Source organism: Rhodnius prolixus, unplaced genomic scaffold, assembly GCF_049639745.1.
Source record: "Rhodnius prolixus isolate KJV_2025 unplaced genomic scaffold, Rpr scaffold_1, whole genome shotgun sequence".
In the NCBI taxonomy this organism is placed as follows: domain Eukaryota; kingdom Metazoa; phylum Arthropoda; class Insecta; order Hemiptera; family Reduviidae; genus Rhodnius; species Rhodnius prolixus.
In genome coordinates, this window is record NW_027411581.1 from 21,446,872 (window position 1) to 21,468,610 (window position 21,739).

The window sequence follows — 21,739 nt, forward strand, 5'->3', positions numbered from 1 at the left end:
TTTATCTTAGGTGATAACTTTAACAGATATTAAGTCTTTAGTATTTGAAGAAAACATGCTATTGACGTATTTTTCAAAAAAGCTTAGTTCTTTTAAAAGTATTCAGCTGTTGAAGGAAGGTTGTTGGCCGGTACGACCTTGACTGGTGTAGGAGTTAAATGGACGCTTAATTTTCAAGAAAAGAAAAAGTCTAATGAACCAAAGCGTTTAAATATAAGTAAAAGAAATTGTTATTCGTGCATCGTAAAATACTTTTTTCATTTTAAAAATAATTTTGATTTTTTGGTAGATATTTTTATATTTTATTTTCAAATCTTTATCTAAAATTATAGAGTTGACGTTTGAATTTCGTAGTTTCCAAAAAATAAAATAATTTTTTTTTTTTTTTTGCGCATCAACAGCTGAGGTTATTAGCGCCCGGAGCTTTTTCCAGTGCACTGCCGGCCTCCGGACAGTGTTCTCTCGTTACAGACAACACTGTCCATCACCGGACAGTGAGCTGTAAGAAGCTCCTAGGAAGAGAAAATCTAAGGGTCAGCTGCTGGATTCGAACCCGGGGGTCCTCCGCGTGGGAGTCCAGTTACGCTAACCGCATAGCTAATCCCTTCCCTTATTATTATTATTGTTATTATTATTATTATTATTATTATTATTATTATTATATTCAAGGCTTTCAAGCCAGGACTGTGAAGCTTCTTGGGAAAGTCGAAATTTACGTCATTCAATTTTTAAATCGGTATGCATTCTTCCGGACGTACCTTAAAAGATTATGAAAAACAGAAGCTGAGTGTGGGCTTTACAGCCCCGAAGTTAGACATGACGCTGTAGACACCTTTCTTTGCTTATCCCAGTAAAGAAGTGCACGTGAGGCGGAGATGGCTCAGCTGAACACTGATAATGCTGAACCGTAAGGGTGGAATTTGATGGCGTTCTAGCTTAGGAGTATTCTTTAACATTAGATACCTGACTTAGACCAGAGCTAGGCAGACGTTTATTCTTAGATAAGGCTAGCTCTGAAGCAATAATGGTAGCGCAGTGCAGTACTAAGCTTGTTACCGCGAGAAGGAGGAGGTGTTTTATCGGAAGTCTTGCAGGGAGTCCAGTATGCTGTGCCTAAATCCATTTCACCTCCGAACAAAAATTATAACAATAAAGTTTGGAGTCAGTCAATTTTTAAAACTGATTCAAGTATTCAAGCGGTGATTTCTAGTTTAGCCAATTTGGTGAATAACGAGTGCAACCCATATTATTTGTGAAATAACTCTGTCTTGTGTTTATTAGTTTGAAAACTAGAAAATAACGAATAGAATTCATGATATCATGATGATGTGCAGGGGTGTTTGGTGTATTAATGTAGGAAAGGATGAATGGACTAGCCAGTGAGAAAGGCGGAGTTGTAACTCCAAGACCAGCGACATTGCCAGCTGGTGGGGACAGAAAGATGACGCCCGGCTGTCTGCGGCGGCCCAGTTATTGCTTCACTCTCCGCTGACTTTGCACAATATCCAACAGTCGCATTCTTTCATAATAATGCCTCCCTGTTTACTTTCCTTTCCTTTATAACAATACTAATACACGTTCAGTTAGTGTAAACCTTATTTTTATTTTAGCCATATAAATATTACTGACTCATTCAAATTTTTATTGCCATGAAATTAATTTCAGTTTTATTGTTACTGGATATTTTTAAACAAGTTGTGCAAAAAAAAACACTTCGACATTAGCTATTAAAAAAAAAAAAGTGCTAACTTACAGGCAAATCCAACGTGACCTCCATGAGGTCGTTGTCTGCTTCTATAGAAACATTATTGTTTTGTTTTAAGGTAACTTTGGTAACTTTGGTAACAGCTTCAGACAGAGCAGTCGTTGACTTCCTTTCCACATAATATTTTAACCTTTTTTTTTTTATTCTTCTTAATTTTTAAAATTATAGAATTATAACAATTTGGAAGCCTTAAACTAGTAATACGAGGGTCGTTTGAAAAGTCCGTGCAAAAATAAAAACTACTTAATTTTTTGGGGTAACCCTTTTTTATTTTTCAACACAGTCTCCTTTTAGGCTTATACACTTCGTCCAACGCTGCTCTAGTTTGTTGATCCCTTCCGAATAATAGGATTTGTCCAAGTCTGAAAAATAGCCATTCGTTTCTGCCATCACCTCCTCGTTTGAATAAAATCTTTTTCCCGCCTGCCATTTCTTCATATTGGGGAACAAATAGTAGTCCGAGGGAGCCAAGTCTGGAGAATAGGGGGGATGTGAAACGAGTTGGAACCCTATTTCCATTAATTTTGCGACCACAACTGCTGAGGTGTGAGCTGGTGCGTTGTCGTGATGGAAAAGGGCTTTTTTGTGGGCCAATCGTGGGCGTTTTTCTTGCAGCTCGGTTTTCAAACGGTCCAATAACCATGAATAATGTGCACCTGTAATAGTTTTACCCTTTTCCAGATAGTCGATGAGGATTATTCCTTGCGAATCCCAAAAGACAGTCGCCATAATCTTTCCGGCCGAAGGAACGGTCTTCGCCTTTTTTGGCGCAGATTCCCCCTTGGTAACCCATTGTTTAGATTGTTCTTTGGTCTCAGGAGTATAATGATGTATCCATGTTTCATCCACAGTGACGAAACGACGCTGAAAGTCCTGCGGATTCTTCTGGAACAGCTGCAAACCGTCCTTGCAACACTTCACACGATTTCGTTTTTGGTCAAGCGTGAGCAATCGCGGCACCCATCTTGCGGATAGATTTGTCATGTCCAAATGTTGATGCAAAATATTATGTACCCGTTCATTCGAGATGCCCACAGCACTAGCAATCTCACGCACCTTCACTCTTCTGTCATCTATCACCACATCATGGATTTTATCAATGATTTCTGGAGTAGTAACTTCAACAGGGCGTCCAGAACGTTCAGCATCACTTGTGCCCATATGGCCACTCCGAAAATTTTGAAACCACTTATAAACTGTTCTAATCGAAGGTGCAGAGTCACCATAATGTTTATCAAGCTTCTCTTTAGTCTCCTGAAGCGTTTTGCCTTTCATAAAGTAGTGTTTAATCAACACACGAAATTCTTTTTCGTCCATTTTTTGAAAATCACTCGACTTCCTCGATTCAAACGAATGCCAAACACAAAGAAATAGACCGATCTGGCTGAAACTTGGTGTGTGTTCTTCCAAGAGATGCTACTAACTAAACATAACCTCGATACGCGTCAGTGGTGCTATCTCTCTTACTTTGCACGGACTTTTCAAACGACCCTCGTATGTTCTCAAAAAGTTGCAGTTATAAATTGAAATCACTTCCAATTCTGCAATAAATCAAAACCCGTCGATTGCAGGCACTGCGCATTTACTATTTTGCAGGCGAAAAGTGAATTATTGTCAAGTTAGCAGTTATAAGTATCAATTCCAAGTTTCAGTAAACAGTTATTTCAACTAAATACAAAAATTTGACTTAAATTATGTCCTTTTTTTAAGAACATCAGTTATGACTACAACTTTTTTTTGTTGTAATTGATTTTAGGAGTGTTTCCTAGATAAAGAGGTACGTGGCTTCCTTTTATTGTGCTATTTCTGGAGAATTTTTCGGTTTTACCACCTATATAATGCTGTGTAAATTCAATACTATGCTGAAATCCGAAGAATATCACAGTTGAGTTAGAATAAATCTTTGAGTGTTTTTTTTAGGTTTAGTTGTTTCTTTTCATTTCGACAAACAGATAAACAGTTGTTGTTTTTCACAATTGTAAACATATTATTGTAATTATCAATTAGAAACTAAATTTATACTTTTAGTCTCTTGAGAAAGACATCCATTAGTTTCAATTCCTAGAGATTTTCATCTATTTTCAAACTTCATTTTCATTTCAAACTTCATTTAAACTTCTAACGTATCTTCTGAAGTATCAATTTTTTATAGAAACTTAAGATAATTTTTCTAATTCGTGAAGGTTTTTACCGATTCAATAGTTAAAAAAGTCCTTAGTTAATAAACCTTTGAATTTAAAATTATTCTGTCAAATAAAGTGCATTTCCAATGCTGGTATTCTCTTACTTTTATATATCCGAATCGAATGTCACCTCATTCATGAAAATCGTTTCGCGCGTTTAGGCGCTACGCAGTTTACAAAAAAGGTAACAACAACAACAACAACAAGAACAAGACCACTTTTTGAAAAAGCCGTTTTTACCCATTTTCAGCTACGTATTTCTCGAAATCTATTTAATCTATGTTGTTACAAAAAAATTACAGTTATAAAGAAGGATTTGCCCTATATTATAAAGAAAATTTGGGAATTTTATCTTTTATAGGAAAAGAGAAAAAATGTTGTCAAAGTTGGGTGTTTTTCAACGTTACGCTTTTTCGTGCAGTTTTTGACGATCAACCCTTAAACAACTGCCTTACTGGACAGTTTTAATTCTTTAATTTACAATTTATAAATAATTTGATTTAGTTTCTGAAAAAATGTATTCAACTGCGAGGTAATGTAATTCTAACTTTCACGATTCCACTCTCTGTGCTTCTGCGATCCAAAAACTAGGTGTATAAAAACCCCCGCATTACTCACGCATACAAAACAATGATCTAGACTTAGGACTTGGCGAAATAAGTTAATGTTTCCAAAGGTAATTAAACAGAGTAAAACAGTCCCTATTCTTTGATACAGAACAACCTGACGCTTTGATTGAGCTAACAGCATCAAATCACAATGTTCTGTATAAAAACTCACAGCCACTAAACGTTTGCCCCTCTATTCTAATAGTAGGTTAGAACGAAGTGTATCTTATCTTCGAGAGTCACTATAATAATTTAAATAATTGATTTTTTAATTCATAAATATATAATTCTAGTCTACTGCTGTTATCTCTTGCATTAATATTGTTAAAATATGTTCTTATACCGGATTATAGTTTATTGCATAACTTCCATAGTATCAATAAGATGTTATAGAAGTTTAGTATTATAGGTAACAAGAAGTTGACCTTGACGTTTTAAAAAACTACTTCTTTTTTAACTCATTCTTATCTGAAATTAATCAAATACCAAACACTCCTCTATATTAATCACTTTTCTAGTCCTTTTATCTCACTAATAACAATATACGCAGGTAGATTCTTTTGTAATGTGTTGCATCTATTTAATATCTAAGCATTATCTCGGACATCACAAACAGTAATGGTAATTAGGCGCATGAGAGCGTGTGGTTTGTTTGATATTTCCCCTCTCATTTGAGATCATTAGTGTTTAATGTTCGGAGCTTTATCTTCCGATGTTTTCTTTTTTTTTGTTCAGTAAAGAGTTCATAATTACGTAGTTCCATATTAGCAGGAAATAACCGCATGAATACCTCCGTTCCTAATGGTTAGTTTTTTTTGCACTTGAAAACAGTTTTTGCATCCAAAGCGCAATTATATCTAAGTGTATAGCGTATTAAGGACAATCAAACTATCTCTTACTATACTATACTTTATGTTTAGTGGTTATCTTATTAGTTTCATGTTGAGTGAGTCTACTGACCAAGTAAAACCCAGGGAGCGTACTTAGTTCCAGGGAGGATGGTATTTCTATGTACGGCCACTTTTGTGCACGTTTATCATCTAAGCGTAAAAGACACATGGACATATTTATTTGTGCCACTGGTTACACCAACTTTGTAATTAAGGTTTAGGTGTTAGTGCGGGTAGGAATGTCATCAATATGTATGTAGTGTACAGTTTGCTGCCTTGTGAAACTCTTGCCGAGATGGGCGTAATTGGAGAATATTCACAGAGCCCACTCTTACTTTAAAAAGTTGATCGATTCAATGGGAAGAAGATTGGAGTGGCTCCAGCTCATCATAAGGAAAATGCTTCCTGCCGGTAGGTAAGCTACAATGGGGCTAAAATCTTGCACCGGCTGTGACGGGGAAAAGAAAGAAACTAGGATACATCAAGGTGGCCGAGTAACTCTTTAAAATTTTCAGCAATGGCAGTGAATCCAATATTGTTTATAATTCCCAACAGATGCAGAAAGTCCGTAACTCTTTATAATTCCCAGCAAAGGCATTGAATCCACAACTCTTTATGATTCCCAGCAGTGGCAGTGAATCCACAACTCTTTATAATTCCCAGTAGAGGCAGTGAATCCGCTACTCTTTATGATTCCCAGCAGTGGCAGTGAATCCACTTCTGTTTATAATTCCCAGCAGATGCAGAAAGTCCGTAACTCATTATAATTCCCAGCAGTAACAGTGAATCCACAACTCTTTATGATTCCCAGCAGTGGCAGTGAAACCGCAACTCTTTATAATTCCCAGCAGTGGCAGTAAGTCCGTAACTCTTTATAATTCCCAATGGTGACATATTTAAAATAAGGTGAGACTTTACGAGAAATTTAAGGTAGAGATTCTGTTTACGTGCATTAGAATAAAAAACTATTAAAATTAACAAAAGTCAATAAACATACTTGATAATTGAAAAAATAAGACTAATTTGAAAATTATTTTCAATGTAGCCATTGAACTGTAAGTGGAACTTGATTGATATAACTTATTTAAGATATCGATTAGGTTTTTATGAATTCAGGAGCTGCATGAATATTGACTATGAGGAAACCTTATTTGATTTCGCATTTCATCTTTGTGAAGGGAGATACACCTTTTCCTTTAACCATTACATTCTTCTTTCAAATAGGTGTTTGATTTTTGTATAAGTGCCAAATATTTATTTAGCTTAAAAAGCCTAAACTTCTAGTCAGTCAGTAACCTTATCTTAAAATTAGACAAATATGTGTGTAAATATGTGTAAGAAATGTACATTCTTATCTATTCTCTTTCTCATTCGTTCTATCTTACCTTGTTTAATTGCAGCCGGATGTGAATAGTTAGGCATGTTTGTACTTGTATAAAATGTTGAAACGCAGCAATATTTATTAAAGGAAGAATAATAGACCTGCTTGCAAGCTGGTTATGTTTGATTAATTTAATGATGTTTTTTTTCTAAGTTCAATAAAGGGTTTCCACAATAATTATAAGTGAATCATTCATTCTACAAGCCGTTAATAGTTCATTGAACTATCAATCTGAGCAGCAGATGCTCTTCCCTTATTAATTAATAGAATTTTTTTTTAATTATTAATGGTTGGTAATTTATTTATGCTAATTATTCCTTCGTAAGAAAATATTCCATTTTAATTGATCTTAAGAAATTGCTTTCATTATTTGAGTATTAAACTTTAAAAAGTTTTAGTTAACCTGATAAAAATTTCAATATAAATCTTAAAAAACATTTCTTTAGATATGAATGTCGCAATTGCTGATTTTGACTGTGGCTCAAGCTGTTTACTTTTGAGGGGTTTTTAGCATCAACTTCTAGAGCTATTGGTGCCCGCTTTATCTTATTATCATAAAATAAAGTTCTGCTATCTCCAAGCTTTATAAATTAAGTTATAAGTTACTTTCAGGAGAAAACAGTTACTGCGGTTAGTTTTTTGGCTTTATAATTCATTCCATTACTAAATTTTATTATCAGTGACTGTTTGAACGAACAATGCACGAACGAACACTTGCAGATTGGTTACTTAAAAGAAACTCGTACTTCTTCTTTCCAAATCCAAAAAAGCTCCGCTACTACGTTATTTATTTGAAGGAAATCGGATTTTTGGAAAGAATAAGTCGAGACTTGTACCAATTCAGGGCCTAACTTTGTAAAAGAAAGTTACATTAACTTAGGCTATGAATGAACCAACAGCAAATTAACAGACTCATTAGTGTAGAGGGAGAGATATACCCTAATGAGAGAAATACTATGATGATTGGAAAGATTTTAGGAAGACATAGTAAACCTAGGGATTTGTTTAAAGAGCGATTTGATTGGCAGAAGAATATTTTACCCACAACACCGTTCCACATGGAGCGCGCAATCGTAAGCTGGGCAATGCTTGTCATTTAATCGGTTTGAGAAACGACAAAAATCTGCTTGCGGCCCTTCGAGCTCCAAGATAGAGAGGAAGTTAATTAGGGCCAGGATGCGTCATACAAGTTCATTCTGGCACATCGAAGTACATCTTCAGAGGTCCTTCTAATAACTGATCGGGGATTTGGTCCAATCTAGCCAATTCCGTCTTAATGTAGACTTATGTCTTCTTATAGGGCACGGAAAGTTAGAAAATATCCCTCTATAGAGTATTCCGCTGGAGTCAGTTCAGCTCCTGTGGAGACCTTAGCAGAGGAAGACAGATCTCTTATACCCTGTAAATCATAACAGGTAATTGGCGATCTATGACCTCTTCACTAGGAGATCAGAGTAGATCAGTCGCAAAAACAACTAATGGAAACCCAGGTCTTTATAAAAAAAACCAAAGCGTTAACTACAAGGGGTCGACACAATAAGCTTCTTTGTTTCACAAGATAGGGTTGATTACACTAGAGCTGCTAGACATTCTGGGTTAGGAAGAGAAGAAAAGGACTTCCCAGTTTGACGGCTTAACAATCGCTAGGATGCAAGATGATAAGTGAGACGTTTGAAACCAGAAAAGATCATTTCGCAGAAAACCAGTGGAAAAACCCTGTATCTCGTGAAGGGAGGCTGCTTGGTTTCTAGAACTATCAAAGGTGTGATAAAATGAGTCTTTTACGCTGCACAGCCCGCCAAGTGCACCAATAAATAAACAAAAAAACAGTTATTGTTCTTTCTTCATCTTTGCATTGCACTAGCCATTACTAGTCATCAGCGGTCATAACATTCTATAATTAAGACTTCAAAAAATAGTAAAATTGAGGAATCAAAAACATTCTTTCAAACCTAAAGAAAAGCCGGAAGTGATCTTAACAAGTTTTAAGTTTTAACAAGCACAAATCAAGAGAAATTAGAGTAGTTAAATTTGACCCGTTAAGCAGTTTGTTCGCGCTTATAAACACCGAAAGAAATAACTTCCTTGAGAATAATTTTCGTTTTCATTGTTTGATTATAACTTCGATTTAGTGACTACATTAATTTTACTTACTGCCCTTGACAGTAAATGTTGACCTAGTAAGTTTTATCGTGACTTGTGCAGATTTGTTAGAGAGACTGGCTGCATTTTACAAGATTGACTAGCCTGATCGGTGCCTGTCCAGTCTCTGATTTATCTATCACGGTGCAACGATTATTCTCCTCACATTAATAATGCGACAGTCTTGGGCTACACGTTGCCAGTATTAAAAACATTTATCCCAACACAATCTACAAATTACTTTCACACTTTTATATTCTCTCTTCCTTTTTATCTCCAGGATGAAATCTTTTCATGTTATCCTGGTTTATTCCTACTTCACAAAAAAACATGAAAGAGAAATTATGTTTTGAAATTTGTTACATCTTACGATCCCTTTTATTTTTTACTTTTAATTGAAGTCCGGTTTCTTGCAGTGGCTTTTATCCTTCCACCATATTTCACTTTGGCGGCTATATCCATTCCAACTAAATACTATCGTACGTAAGGAGGTGGACTGCAAGGGTAAAAAGAGTGTATATATATCACTGACGAAATGAGTATTGGGCGGTATAACTGTCAGACGCCTCCACGGAACCTGCTAGACGTCCCCACAATATATGTGAATCGTCTTGTTACCTGCTGTTAAGGTTATTGCATTAGATCCTTTATTAATGTTTAAATATTAATAAATAGCCATTCTTGGTTGTAAATCTTTCTTGGTACCTTATCAATTGTTTATTTTTAAGTATTTAGTACGACCATTCAAATTGCCTTTTATGTTTTGCTACCTGCTTCTGTAGATCTGAAAGATGGAGTACTTCTAGGCTTCTGATGAGATTAACTTTTTGTATTCATTAAGAAATTATCCATATACGCACTCTATCTGCACAGGTAGGTTTCAATTAAAAGAAATATAACTTCACTCCAAATGATTGCTTGCAGAATTACAATTTTTAGCAGTGTATCAGTAGAAATATAAATATAACTTACATATATTTTTTCTGCAACCATGTAGGAATGTTCTCATTACTCAATTAAAATCAGCTGTGTAATGCAAAACTTCCCTCACTAGTGGGGAAAAATTCCTATTAGTGTCACTTTCCTCACTAGTGAGTGGAAAAACTTTATTGTGCTTCCTTGATATAAGAAGTTTTGTTATTAAATATTTTCTGTAAAACTTTAATAAGCTTACTTAAATTTATTTTATCTAAATAATTAAAAAACGAATATTAAAAAAATTAAATAAAAATTGAAAGGAATATAGAAATAAAAATAATATTTTAATAAATAATTAGATATTTTTAATTATAACAGTTAAAAAGATTATAGTGTTACCTTACAGAAATTTAAAATGGATTCTAGTGATTCCTGTTTAGTTTTTTTTTTTAGTTAATAACCCTAATGGTTGCAGAAAAAATATAATATTTAACTCGAGTGTAAAGTATTTTCCTCACACCCTGCCTCGCGTGAGGAAAAGTACTACTTTCCGCACTTGTTAAATAAATAACTATTACAGTACAACTGAGGGAATTTCAGTTTTAACTCACGAGTTCAGGAATTACTATTAATTACACGGGCTTAGTGTGGATCAGGATTTAAAACTCTTCCTCAGGCGTGAATTTTTTTAGAAAAATAGTAAGTAATAACGTAGAGAATTATGTATTTTTGTTCACACCAGGTTGTTTGTTTCAATTTTTGTAGTAATACAGATTATGAGCCTATCAGTAAATGTTCAGTTTTCTTTGCAATATGTGCACTGCACTTTTTGACTCAAACATCAAAAGGTTTAATATATTTCAAAATTGAAATAAGCTATCAGAAGTAAGCTAACCAAATTAACAATTACTACTAAGATACAGACAATAAAGTTGTTGAACATTCTATTTAAAACTGTCTCATTAGAACATATATCCAATTCAGTTATAGTAAGATGTCTAGGGATAATCGTTTGTACAAAATGTCACGATATGAATTTGCCAATAACATGCACTAAATGTATGTATATTGCAATTTGCATATTCCATTTTCGATTAGTTGCGCTTATGCCTATCTTTCTTTTATAATATCAATAGTCCTTTTTTTGTCCACCCATTTTTCACAATCATCCCACGTGGAATGAGTCTGTAACGAAACAACTACATTTATTAGTGATTTTGAAAAATGATTATAGTATTGAATATTTTAAAAGTTTTTAAACCATTATTAACAGCATTGTCGTTGTCTTCATAAAAACAAGAAATGAATGAATATTGTAAAAAAATAAAGAAAGGTAAGATCCATAAATAGTTTCATGTCCGTTTTATCACTTTATGAAAAACAATACATAATTTATAAGTGAAGACGGTACAACGTTCACGTACAGACTTCCTGTAAAGCTTTGAAATTACGTTGGTATCATGCTAAGTCTTTTTCTTTTGTGTGTTTGTAACTACTTAAAAACTAGCACATTCTTTTCTTACTGTTAATTCTTTGCTTACATGATCGTAACCTGAATAAATAATTTGTTACCAGTGTACAGTTTCATACTTATAAGAAATAAACTTCTATTGAACTTCACATGTTTATTGACCAAAATTTATGGCTAGGAAGGAAATCAAAAAGATATTTTCAAGAGCGATTCTTTCTTCGCAATAAGTGCACTATTTTACACTTTTTTCACTCAAACATCAAAAGGTTTATTATATTTAGAAATTGAAATAAGTTAATCAAATTAACAATTACAATAAAAAGGGATTGTTTTCTGCGCTTTTAGTCCAGAAACTTTTTAACAAAATCTTTTTGAATTACGTATAATTAGAATTTTACTTATGAAATGAATAAATTCCTTTTTCAATTATTTTAATTTCTGATCAAAGAAATAACAGGCAAACTGAGTACACGACTATTATTTCCTCTTCTCTCACGTGACTCCAAAATGACTGTGACTAACAAACTTCTCCTCTAAAAAGTAGTCATTAGACCGATGCTGCTCTACGCCTGCTCCGCCTGGAAGTAGCAACATCAAGAAACTCCAGGACAACACAGAACAAATTTCTGAGACTCGCAATAGACTCTTCACGTCGCACTAGAATTGACTCACTCCACGAGACTGCGTCCATTATTCCCGTACACACCTATATCCAAAATCGTCTGCTCAAACTCCTTTCCATCCTAGGCTGCCATCCCAATCCACTATGCCGCGTCATAGCCTCCTACAGATCCTTCTATTCCTTACAGGACACAAAAGACTAAAACAGATACTCCTCTAACTCTCTACACTAGTTGCAGGTTTTTCCCTGCATTCCTATCCTGCTCACTTAACCTTTCTCGTTCCTTACTTGTTATGAAGGTTAAAATGTATTGTCAATACAGTATTGAACATTAGACTTCATTATTTATTTTATGTATATATTTATTTAAATAAATATTTATTAAGTTATTTAGGGGAACAAAAAGAAATAACAAAATATTCCTCTGTTACAGAATGCTGGAGCGAAATGGATACCCTGACAAGGCCTGACGAACGGGCAGCCGGAGTGATTTCCGGCGCGGATCCATATCGGGAGCTTGAACTCTATCTTGAAAAAGTGAACGTGAGTAATGAAACTATCTTTTGTCAGGCTTAATTCACTTCTTTTTTTTTAACAAAAGAGCGGCCATTAGCACAATTTGATTTCATGCTCTAATTCATCAATTGGTTTCAATTTAGGCCTTTTGTTATCTTCCACTCTCGGCATGAACAAACGACCTCGATAACGGTTTGTCTCCGGCACTGTTATTGTATTGTTTTCTGTTAAAGTGTTTTTTTTTTTAAATTATTTATTTATAAGTTCTTTGATGGTTAGTTTTTACTCATTTATTTCTGATAATTGATTATTTATCATTTATATTTTGGTCCACATTCACGCTGATGTGATGTCACTTGACTAATACTCCGATTCTATGGGCAATTTTGAAAATAATATAATTATTCAACCTCTAATCGTTAAGAGTGTACTGCCGGCCACAAAGACTGTGTTCTCTCTAAGCGTCCATCATTTGCTATTAAGCTGTGTAAGGTACTGAGAAGAGAAAATCTAAGAGTTGCTTGTGGATTCGAACCCAGTACCTCCGCGTTCTCTTCTATCAACACCTAATCAATCCCTTCCAAATTATTTTAATCTGTCTTTGGAAAGGACGTTAGAACACAAAGGATATGAATGTCTTTTCGGAAGAGAATTCTTTGGTGGAGCGGTATCACTTGTTTGATTAAGTTTGCCATATTCACAGACCTCAAGAGCATTCAAATTTGGGCTTTAGTTCATATTCATTTTAGCACGTAAAGTGAAGGAAAAAGCTTACAACAAATCAATAGGATGAAATACATAATAATGAATGAATCAGTCACCAAAAATAATGAACAGTAATTACAACATATCTTAACTTCCAGTCTTTTATGCACTAATTAATATTAAGTTCGTGTTACTCAACGGGTTCTGACGTTCCTCATCTAATTGGTTCAGAAACCTTCTAGACCATACTTTTAGGCGTTCCTCTATCTATAGCACCATTTGAGTATAATCTAAGGTTTTGTGTGCTTCTCCTTTAAGCACCATTTGAGTATAATCTAAGGTTTTGTGGTTTTGTTTTATTCCAAAACCGTGAGCATTTCTTTACTGAACGCATTTTTCGAAATGCTGAGATTCGTTGTAAGTATTTTGAGGTGTGAGTTGAAATGTTCCTCTGAGTTCCTCCGAGAAAGATGTAATAGCGCTATCACCAAATTTAGTTTTTGTTTATAATTAAGGCGGGTCAACATTTGAGGTCTATTATTCCTGAAACTTTTTAAATACATTTTCGGCTCCTGGAAAATGTTTTTCTCGTTATTGACTACTCTGTACATGACCAGACATTGAGCTGAAGTCCTAGAAAAGGAAAACTATAAGGCCAGACAGTTTATATCATTAAATGAAATACTTTGAAGGACGTGTTAAAAATAGTCAACGTCGTCTGGCAATTTTATAACCAATTATATTCTCGAATGATGGTTCTTTTGATTATTTGTGTTATTTTTTTAACCATAAATAAAATGTATTTTACAACAATGGTAATAAATATTGTGTATCTTATAAATGACTTTTACCTGTTTGTGCCCGAAGGTCATAAGAAGATTTTTCCTTTCTTTTACAATTCAATTTCCATTACTATTTGTAACTTATTGATTTTATTAGAATATTGAACAGATAATAAAGTTGTGTCGTTACCTGTAAAAGGACAGTTCTTAAGTCTTTAATTGAAGTAACTTAGTATTTATTATTGCTTGAAAAATTTGATTGCGTTCTGAGCAATAGCAAACAGACAAATTATTTATTAATTATTTCAAAGTCATAAATTTATGATCTTCATAGAATATCCTAAGGATAAGAGTATTTTATCGGTCATTTCATGCAATTAATAATGGTAGCTAAAAATGATCGGTTTCCTTAACAGTTCATTATAGTCTCCTTCAATGTGTATTTCAAATGCAAATGCAATGATGACTAACTTTTCTATTAAAATCAATGATTTATGTTTATGAGACCGAGCTATACAGGTATTATCTCATCAGTAAGTTAAAGTGAAGCACTTCTTCACAAACCGAACAAGCGAAAAAAGCAAAAACACGTATTGCATTTGAATATTATTTCCATTTCGGTGCGTTTAAATCGCATAGATTCAACTAGAATAAATTATATTGTGTATATTATATTTGGAGTAAAGTGGTTGATTCATTTAGATGAATTGTAAGTATTGAATCCTTATTATTCTACTCTCACGATGAGAATAGATCACGAGGATATCATCTCTTCAGTCTCCTTGGAGGATTACCTGGTAAAGTGAAAGAAGATAGATGCTCAATTAATATTGTAGATTAGGATAAACTGCTGGAATGAAATTATAGATAGTTGGGTGTGTGAGCTATGAATCGCATTTAGAAAAGTAGTCTGCTTATTAATTGAGTGAATTTAGTCTGTCAGTTTGTTATTTAGAATCAGATATTTTTCTTCAAAGTTAATGGCCGTTCTAAATGTAAATTGATGTTATAAATGCTGTTCTTATTGCCACGTGCATCCTAATTGCTTTCTCTAGTTCCTATTTTGCACGCTCTAATAACATATCCTGACAGGACGCTTCTTGCAACCGATATCTATCCTTTAATATTTCAAAATGCACAAAGGCTATTTATTTTTCAAAGACTATAGTTAATTTCAACAATTTTAGATAAGTATCCGCACGTAATTACGAAAATTCATTCGTTATATATTAGCAGACATTAACAGAGTAATGAGCATTATTAAAAGTAATGTGCATTATTTGAAGTAGAGTGCAATATTAAGTTTACTATAAAAAACTATTACTAAGCTATAATTTTGGTTTACCTTGAAGAAGGACCAGGAATCAGTGAGTAATAATGTAAATTCCATTTAATGCCGCGTCATTCTAAATACCCTACAGTTTTTTAAACCAACTGGAGAAGTTACTAACAAGCATTTATTCTAAATTGAACCTGTAGTTCTATTATCATCATTTTTTCAGGAACTATTGGTATTTCTATGGAAGTACTATGAAAAACACATCTCTAGATAATTTATAATAATACAGAACAGGTTGAGAAAGTATACGGAATTCGAGCAAGACTTGTAAAACTCTGCAGCAGCATAAACATTTTAGCTCCATATTTGATACTTCCGTTTATAAAGAAGGCTACCCCATCTTTTTCTTAGAATGTTTCCTGCATATTTCAGATTAAAGTTGTGGATTTCCATTTTGGCAGTGAGTGTACTAAGCTGAAAGAAAATATCAAATTGTTGGGAAAATCGACTCAATAAAATGGTAACGCCACTTGCGGTTGATGGATTTTGGCCAAAATTTTATTTCTTCCATCTGCTGGCGACACCTAAGTAAATAAATATCTAAGTGGAACTTCCTATGATTTGTCAACACACCAATTGGTTCCAAAAACCTCTTCGAACCTGTGGAATCTGAAAACGGATATTTATGATAAAAACTTGAATTAAAAAAAAAAAAAAATTGAAGTTTAATGGCAATAATTTCTTCTTGCGTGGTATAAGAGAATTTAAAAATGATTTTTGGTGCATACGGTTTGTAGGTGTACCTGATCAGATCATCACTAGAGTGAGTAATCGAAGAGAAGCTCAGCCTTGCTAGCTCGTTTTGGTAATTTAGTCATTTCCTCTTCTAAGATTGCAGAAGATATTGTAGAAGTGTAGGTGTGTGATCGTTTTGATATACGTATTTTAGAACAATTACTTCATCTAATACGGGCGAATGATTTGTTTAAAGAAATATAATTGATAGCGAAAGACTTATAATTTAATGGCACTAAAACAATGTTTCATCCAAAATCTTTAAGCTAATCCAGTGGGCAGTGATGCGAGGTTACTAAATGAAGTGCTCATTAATTTCCAATTTCTAAAAAATATTACCATCGCTTTATTAACACTCCGAGAATATTTGCACACCTAAAGACCCAACACCCATTTCTTCAGTTAAATTCATTTTTGGAGAGGTTTTTTCTGGAAATTGAAATGTTACTACTTCGTTCTAAGTGCCTTTTAAGAACAATACCTTTCAGCGATCATTAATGCTGATTAATTAATCATTCGAATTCGATTAACCGGATGAACGATTTTACCAAACTTGCTTCTCTGAGTGATTCAAACTTTTCTAGATATTGGTCACATCGATTATCTCTAAACATGAAATGCTGGTTATATAAATGATAATCTATCACGCATATCTGAAATCGATTTTTCCCGGAAAAATCGATTTCACACTCCGTTCTGGGTAGTTCAATCTTACGATAGATGCAAAAAAACGGCCAGAGATTATTTTGATTTCCCTCCATCTTTAAGAATGAAATTTGGCAAGCTTCCTTGTTAAACCTAAAGACATAATTCGTTAATTAGAAATGATAGGGAGTGTACTAAGAGGTTACGTTAAGACCAAATAGGCAAAACGCTATAACTGTAAATGGATACAAGATGCAAAAGCAAGGACCAGTTTAAATACCTAGGTACAATAATCACTGCAAAAAATGAAGTGCCTCAGAAGATTGCAGAAAGGTTGATGGCAGGAAATAGGTGCTATGCAGCACTTCACAATGTTTTAAAAAGCAAGACGGTTTTGAGAGAAATCAAAGTAAATATTTACAAAACCGTAATAAGACCTATAGTGACCTATGCAGCAAAAACATGGGTGTTAACGAGAGAGCAGGAAAAGAGATTAAATACCTGGGAAAGAAAGGTTTTTAGAAAAAATCTAGTTAGAAGAGGTGACGGATGGAAAATTAGATACAACTTAGAACTGAGGGAGCTGTTTTATGAACCAGATATAGTGGGTGTGGTGAAAGACAGTAGACTGAGTTGGATTGGGCATGTGGAAAGAATGGGAAAAGAAAGAATGCCCAAGAAAGCAATGGGTGGTCATCCAGGTGGTAGAAGATTAAGGGGCAGGCCGAGAACGAGATGGTTGGAGGATGTAGAGGAGGATATCCGAAGATTGGGTATTAGAAGATGGCGAGTTAAGGCGCAAGACAGGGAGGTTTGGAAGATTTTCGAGGAAGCCAAGGGTCTCCGTGGGTTACGTTAGTGTTCCACAAAATATTATTAAAATTAAAGTGAACCCAAATTTAAACCAATTTCGATTAAATTAAACCTTTTGTTACCCTAGGTATTACCTCTTTCTTAGCATCTTTACTCGTACATAGAACCATTTTTTTAACCAATTCGAGATTATTTTTTTTTAGTAACCGAAATTTGCGAAATGACAAACTTGGTGTTAGTTGTGATAACAGTCTAACAAACTATTAACTATTACGCCCTAAAGGCATCATATTTTTGCGCTTTATATTGTCTATTCTAATCGTAACCATCTTTTATTTAAAAGGTCAACGTATACATACACACCACGAAAGCTATATAATATTACATACTATTTAATCTAGATTGGATCATGGTAAATCAATAAATCATTAAGTAAAAGATTATTATTATTAGTATTTCTTAAACTTTTATAGAAGAGGGTCATGGTTGACGTCGGTAAATAGTTCTCTCCTCCATCCAGGACGACATAATATCAGATATCCTGACAAAGGAAACTTCATTAAGCACTTCACAAGGCTGCACACAGTTTGACGAGACACTGACAAATGATGTGTGGTAAACATTCCCACTCTAATCTTGAACATATTCATGATTTCATTCTTGATTCTTCTTTAAAACTTAAATTCAAGTGGACATCCACACTAAACGTTTATCGTTAAATTAAAACTTTTCAAACCCACCACCAAACATTCTTCTCATAGCTTAGGCACTTATTTCTACTTTATTAGCAGCTAGAGTAATTTCCTTTGCTTTTAATCACTAGGATACCCGTGCTAGCTACTAAAAGTTCTCCATCTTAAGGTGAACCAACGTTTAACCAGCTTGGTACCCTCACCAATTTTCCTAAGTTTGTTCTTAAGCCGACATTTTTCAGCAAAGCTTACAAACAGATTCATACATCATTAATGACAGGAAAAAATTATCATCTTTATGCAAAAATAGTAATTTTTTCTGTAACCATGTTGGAATGTTCTTATTACTCAATTAAAATCAGCTGTGTAATGCCCAACTTTACCTCACTAGTGGGGAAAAATTCCCATTAGTGTCACTTTCCTCACTAGTGAGTGGAAAAACTTTATTGTGCTTCCTTGATATAAGAGGTTTTGTTATTAAATATTTTCTGTAAAACTTTAATAAGCTTACTTAAATTTATTTTATCTAAATAATTAAAAAACGAATATTAAAAAAATTAAATAAAAATTGAAAGGAATATAGAAATAAAAATAATATTTTAATAAATAATTAGATATTTTTAATTATAACAGTTAAAAAGGTTATAGTGTTACCTTATAGAAATTTAAAATGGATTCTAGTGATTCCTGTTTAGTTTTTTTTTTTTAGTTAATAACCCTAATGGTTGCAGAAAAAATAAAATATTTAACTCGAGTGTAAAGTATTTTCCTCACACTCGGCAATTTGCACTAGCACTCGCCTCGCTTCGCTCGCTCGTGCGTGCAAACCCTGCCTCCTGTGAGAAGTACTATTTTCCGCACTTGTTAAATAAATAACTATTTAATAAGGGGGAAAAAAATATTTATTTACGATTCTTCAAAGTTAGGGAAAAATTTTATTGTTACTGTTTTATTTTTAAACCCAGTTGATGGGTTACCCAAGCTGTAAATACTTCTGTCATTAGGTCTGTTCCATCAGAACCTCCGACTGATTTTTGGTTGTACGAAGCATGCGTACTAAGATTTTTTTTTGTGTTCATCCCAGTTCAAACCGATTTCCTATTTTTCGTTCACTGTTCAGTCAGTAACTGATTTGTGATCTGTCAGTGCAGCCAGAGAATAAAGCAGCAGCTGTATTTGTTTGCTGTAGAAAAGTTTCAAAAATGTTCTTTAAAATTTGTTTGAGCATGCGCAAAGTAATTCATATAAAAAAAAGTAAAGCAATCACCTATTTTTTCAGGTGGAGCTTAACGTCCATCTACCAATTAGGTGTCGTGGACGGGGGCGGAAGCTCATACTTTACTGTAAACAATTTTTTTCTAACAAATAAAAAGTAGTCATACGCGGGATTCGAACTGGGGATCTCCCACTTACAAAGTCACGCTCTTGACCACTAGACCAACATACCCGCCTCTCTAAAGAAATTCTTGTCTTACATTAGAACCAAAATTCAAATAGAATTCAAATGAGTTCATGAATCACACTTGTGCACTAAATAATTGCTACATTAATAATAATTGATTGCCAATTTGTTCAAATTGACTGGATGGAACAAACCTAAAATCTTCTTAAAAACCGTTTGGTTATCATTCAATAAAACACTCTTGTATTTATGTTTTGTGAATGAACTTGACTTTTAATAAACATTCTTAAAAAAAAAAAAACATTTTGGGTAGTCTTGGAACTTACCATGAAGCCACGCTAATTCAAGGAATAGTCAGTTTGACTTCAGCATTTTTCGTGAAAATTAATGCAGAAGTTTTTCCGAAGAAGGAGGTTGTTTACTTGCCTCTAATGTGCCATTTCTGGGAACTCTGCAGCCACTCTATAAGGCTATTACTGTGAATTAATTGTATTGCTACATCCGTGTTTGCTCCATATGTTGTGGAATTGGAGCAAAAGTAATTCGTATGCTCACCAGATTTTGTTTATTTTTTTTGCCTCTTACAGATCAAAAGACTGTTTTTTACCCTTTTCTTTTTTAACATATTCCATTTCTTGCATTTCTGGTTAGAAAAAAAAGAGAAGAGCATCTTGTTTATAAAAGACCCAAGCAGTGACGTCAGTGACATTGGTTTAACTATTTAAATTGCAGATGTTCCTTGAAAGAAGTTTTTGTCCTCACATGTTAATTACATTTGCGGCAGTAGCATTCAAAGCAACACATGCCTGGATATGCCTTATTCCCACACAATATTCTCCAGCGCATTTATCCCTCATTCTTTGGCGTTTAATCTCTTTTTGATTAGTCATAAATATATAGGATGAAAGATCCAATTTCATAATGACCTTATGGATTTTTTGCATTTTCGGTTTACCAATTCATCTTCAAGTTAAATAATTTATTATTATTATTATTTAAAGGCTTTATTTATAAATCTTACAGACATAAAAACAATAAAATAATCACCTCTAAAGACATCAGCCGTGGTCATAGACCGTCGGTGGAGTCGAAAAAAAAAACCCATTGAAATAAAGAAAATATACTACAAGATAACGAAATACAAAATGAACTATAAGTAGTATTAATACAAGTGTGATAATACAATATTACTTTAAGAAACAAAAAATAAAAAGAAAATATAGAAATTAAGTATAAACTAGAAAATACACTGCGAAATTACGAGAGAATGAGCTAACCAAATTTCTAAAGTTCTAAATTCTTACATAAAAATGACATTAAATCGTACAATAAACGCTATAAATAGTTTAGAATATGAACATACGCTGCTTTGATGTAACCGACAGTTGAGACCCAATTACGACCATTCATGCTGGCCAATGCTCCCTCTCCAGAGAGTTGCCGTTGGCCAAGATATCTCAGCCTAATGTCAGATAGTCTCGGGCAGCTTGCTATGAAGTGATATCTACCAATCAGCTACAGTATCATTACACCGTTGGCAAGTGTCATTTTCAGCTCTTTGGTAGGGACCAGAGCTCTCTAACTTCAATACAACCGCTCGGGTCTTCATTAGCCAACGCGTATATAATCATAAGTAATGATTTCAAGTTAAATAAGTTACTATTCAAATTTACAATACTTTGCATTACTGTGCAAAAATATAAGCTTCAGTTGCTATTTATTATGGCCACTTCTTTACAGAATAGCAAAAACCGATAGTGCGATCTAGTTAAATACTATATATTTTATAGACGTTCAACCGATCCATTCTACTGGGAACTTGATAGAAAAGTTCATAAGTGTTTGGAAACTTAGAAAGCCTTGGCAGGAATGTGAGTTTTATAAACAATTCCTCTTTTAATGTCCTTTATTGTTTTACGTGGAAATCTGGATTTTGGAGAGGAATATCTGTATTTTTAGATGCAACACCAAGAAATCAAGATTAATGGCTCAGCTAAAAATATTTAGTAACTAGTTTTCGTCTCCGTTTTATTTAGAACAATCAATAGACAGAGGAGCGCTAGTTCCGTAAAGTGAATCTAGAAGAAGGTAATTGGGCTTGCATATTTCATGTTTACAGGGCTTCTTATG

At 33.8% G+C, this 21,739-nt stretch overlaps 1 protein-coding gene across 2 annotated transcripts in view; it reads left to right on the plus strand.

Moving 5' to 3' along the window:
• cv-c (RhoGTPase activating protein) overlaps window positions 1-21,739 on the plus strand; it is a 512,238-nt gene that overhangs the window by 121,816 nt on the left and 368,683 nt on the right. For both annotated transcript variants that reach the window (XM_074134447.1, XM_074134439.1), the window contains exon 3: window positions 12,414-12,523. In XM_074134447.1, coding sequence (XP_073990548.1) covers window positions 12,428-12,523 — 96 coding nt within the window. In that variant the 5' untranslated portion in view covers window positions 12,414-12,427. The remainder of the gene's footprint in view (window positions 1-12,413; window positions 12,524-21,739) is intronic.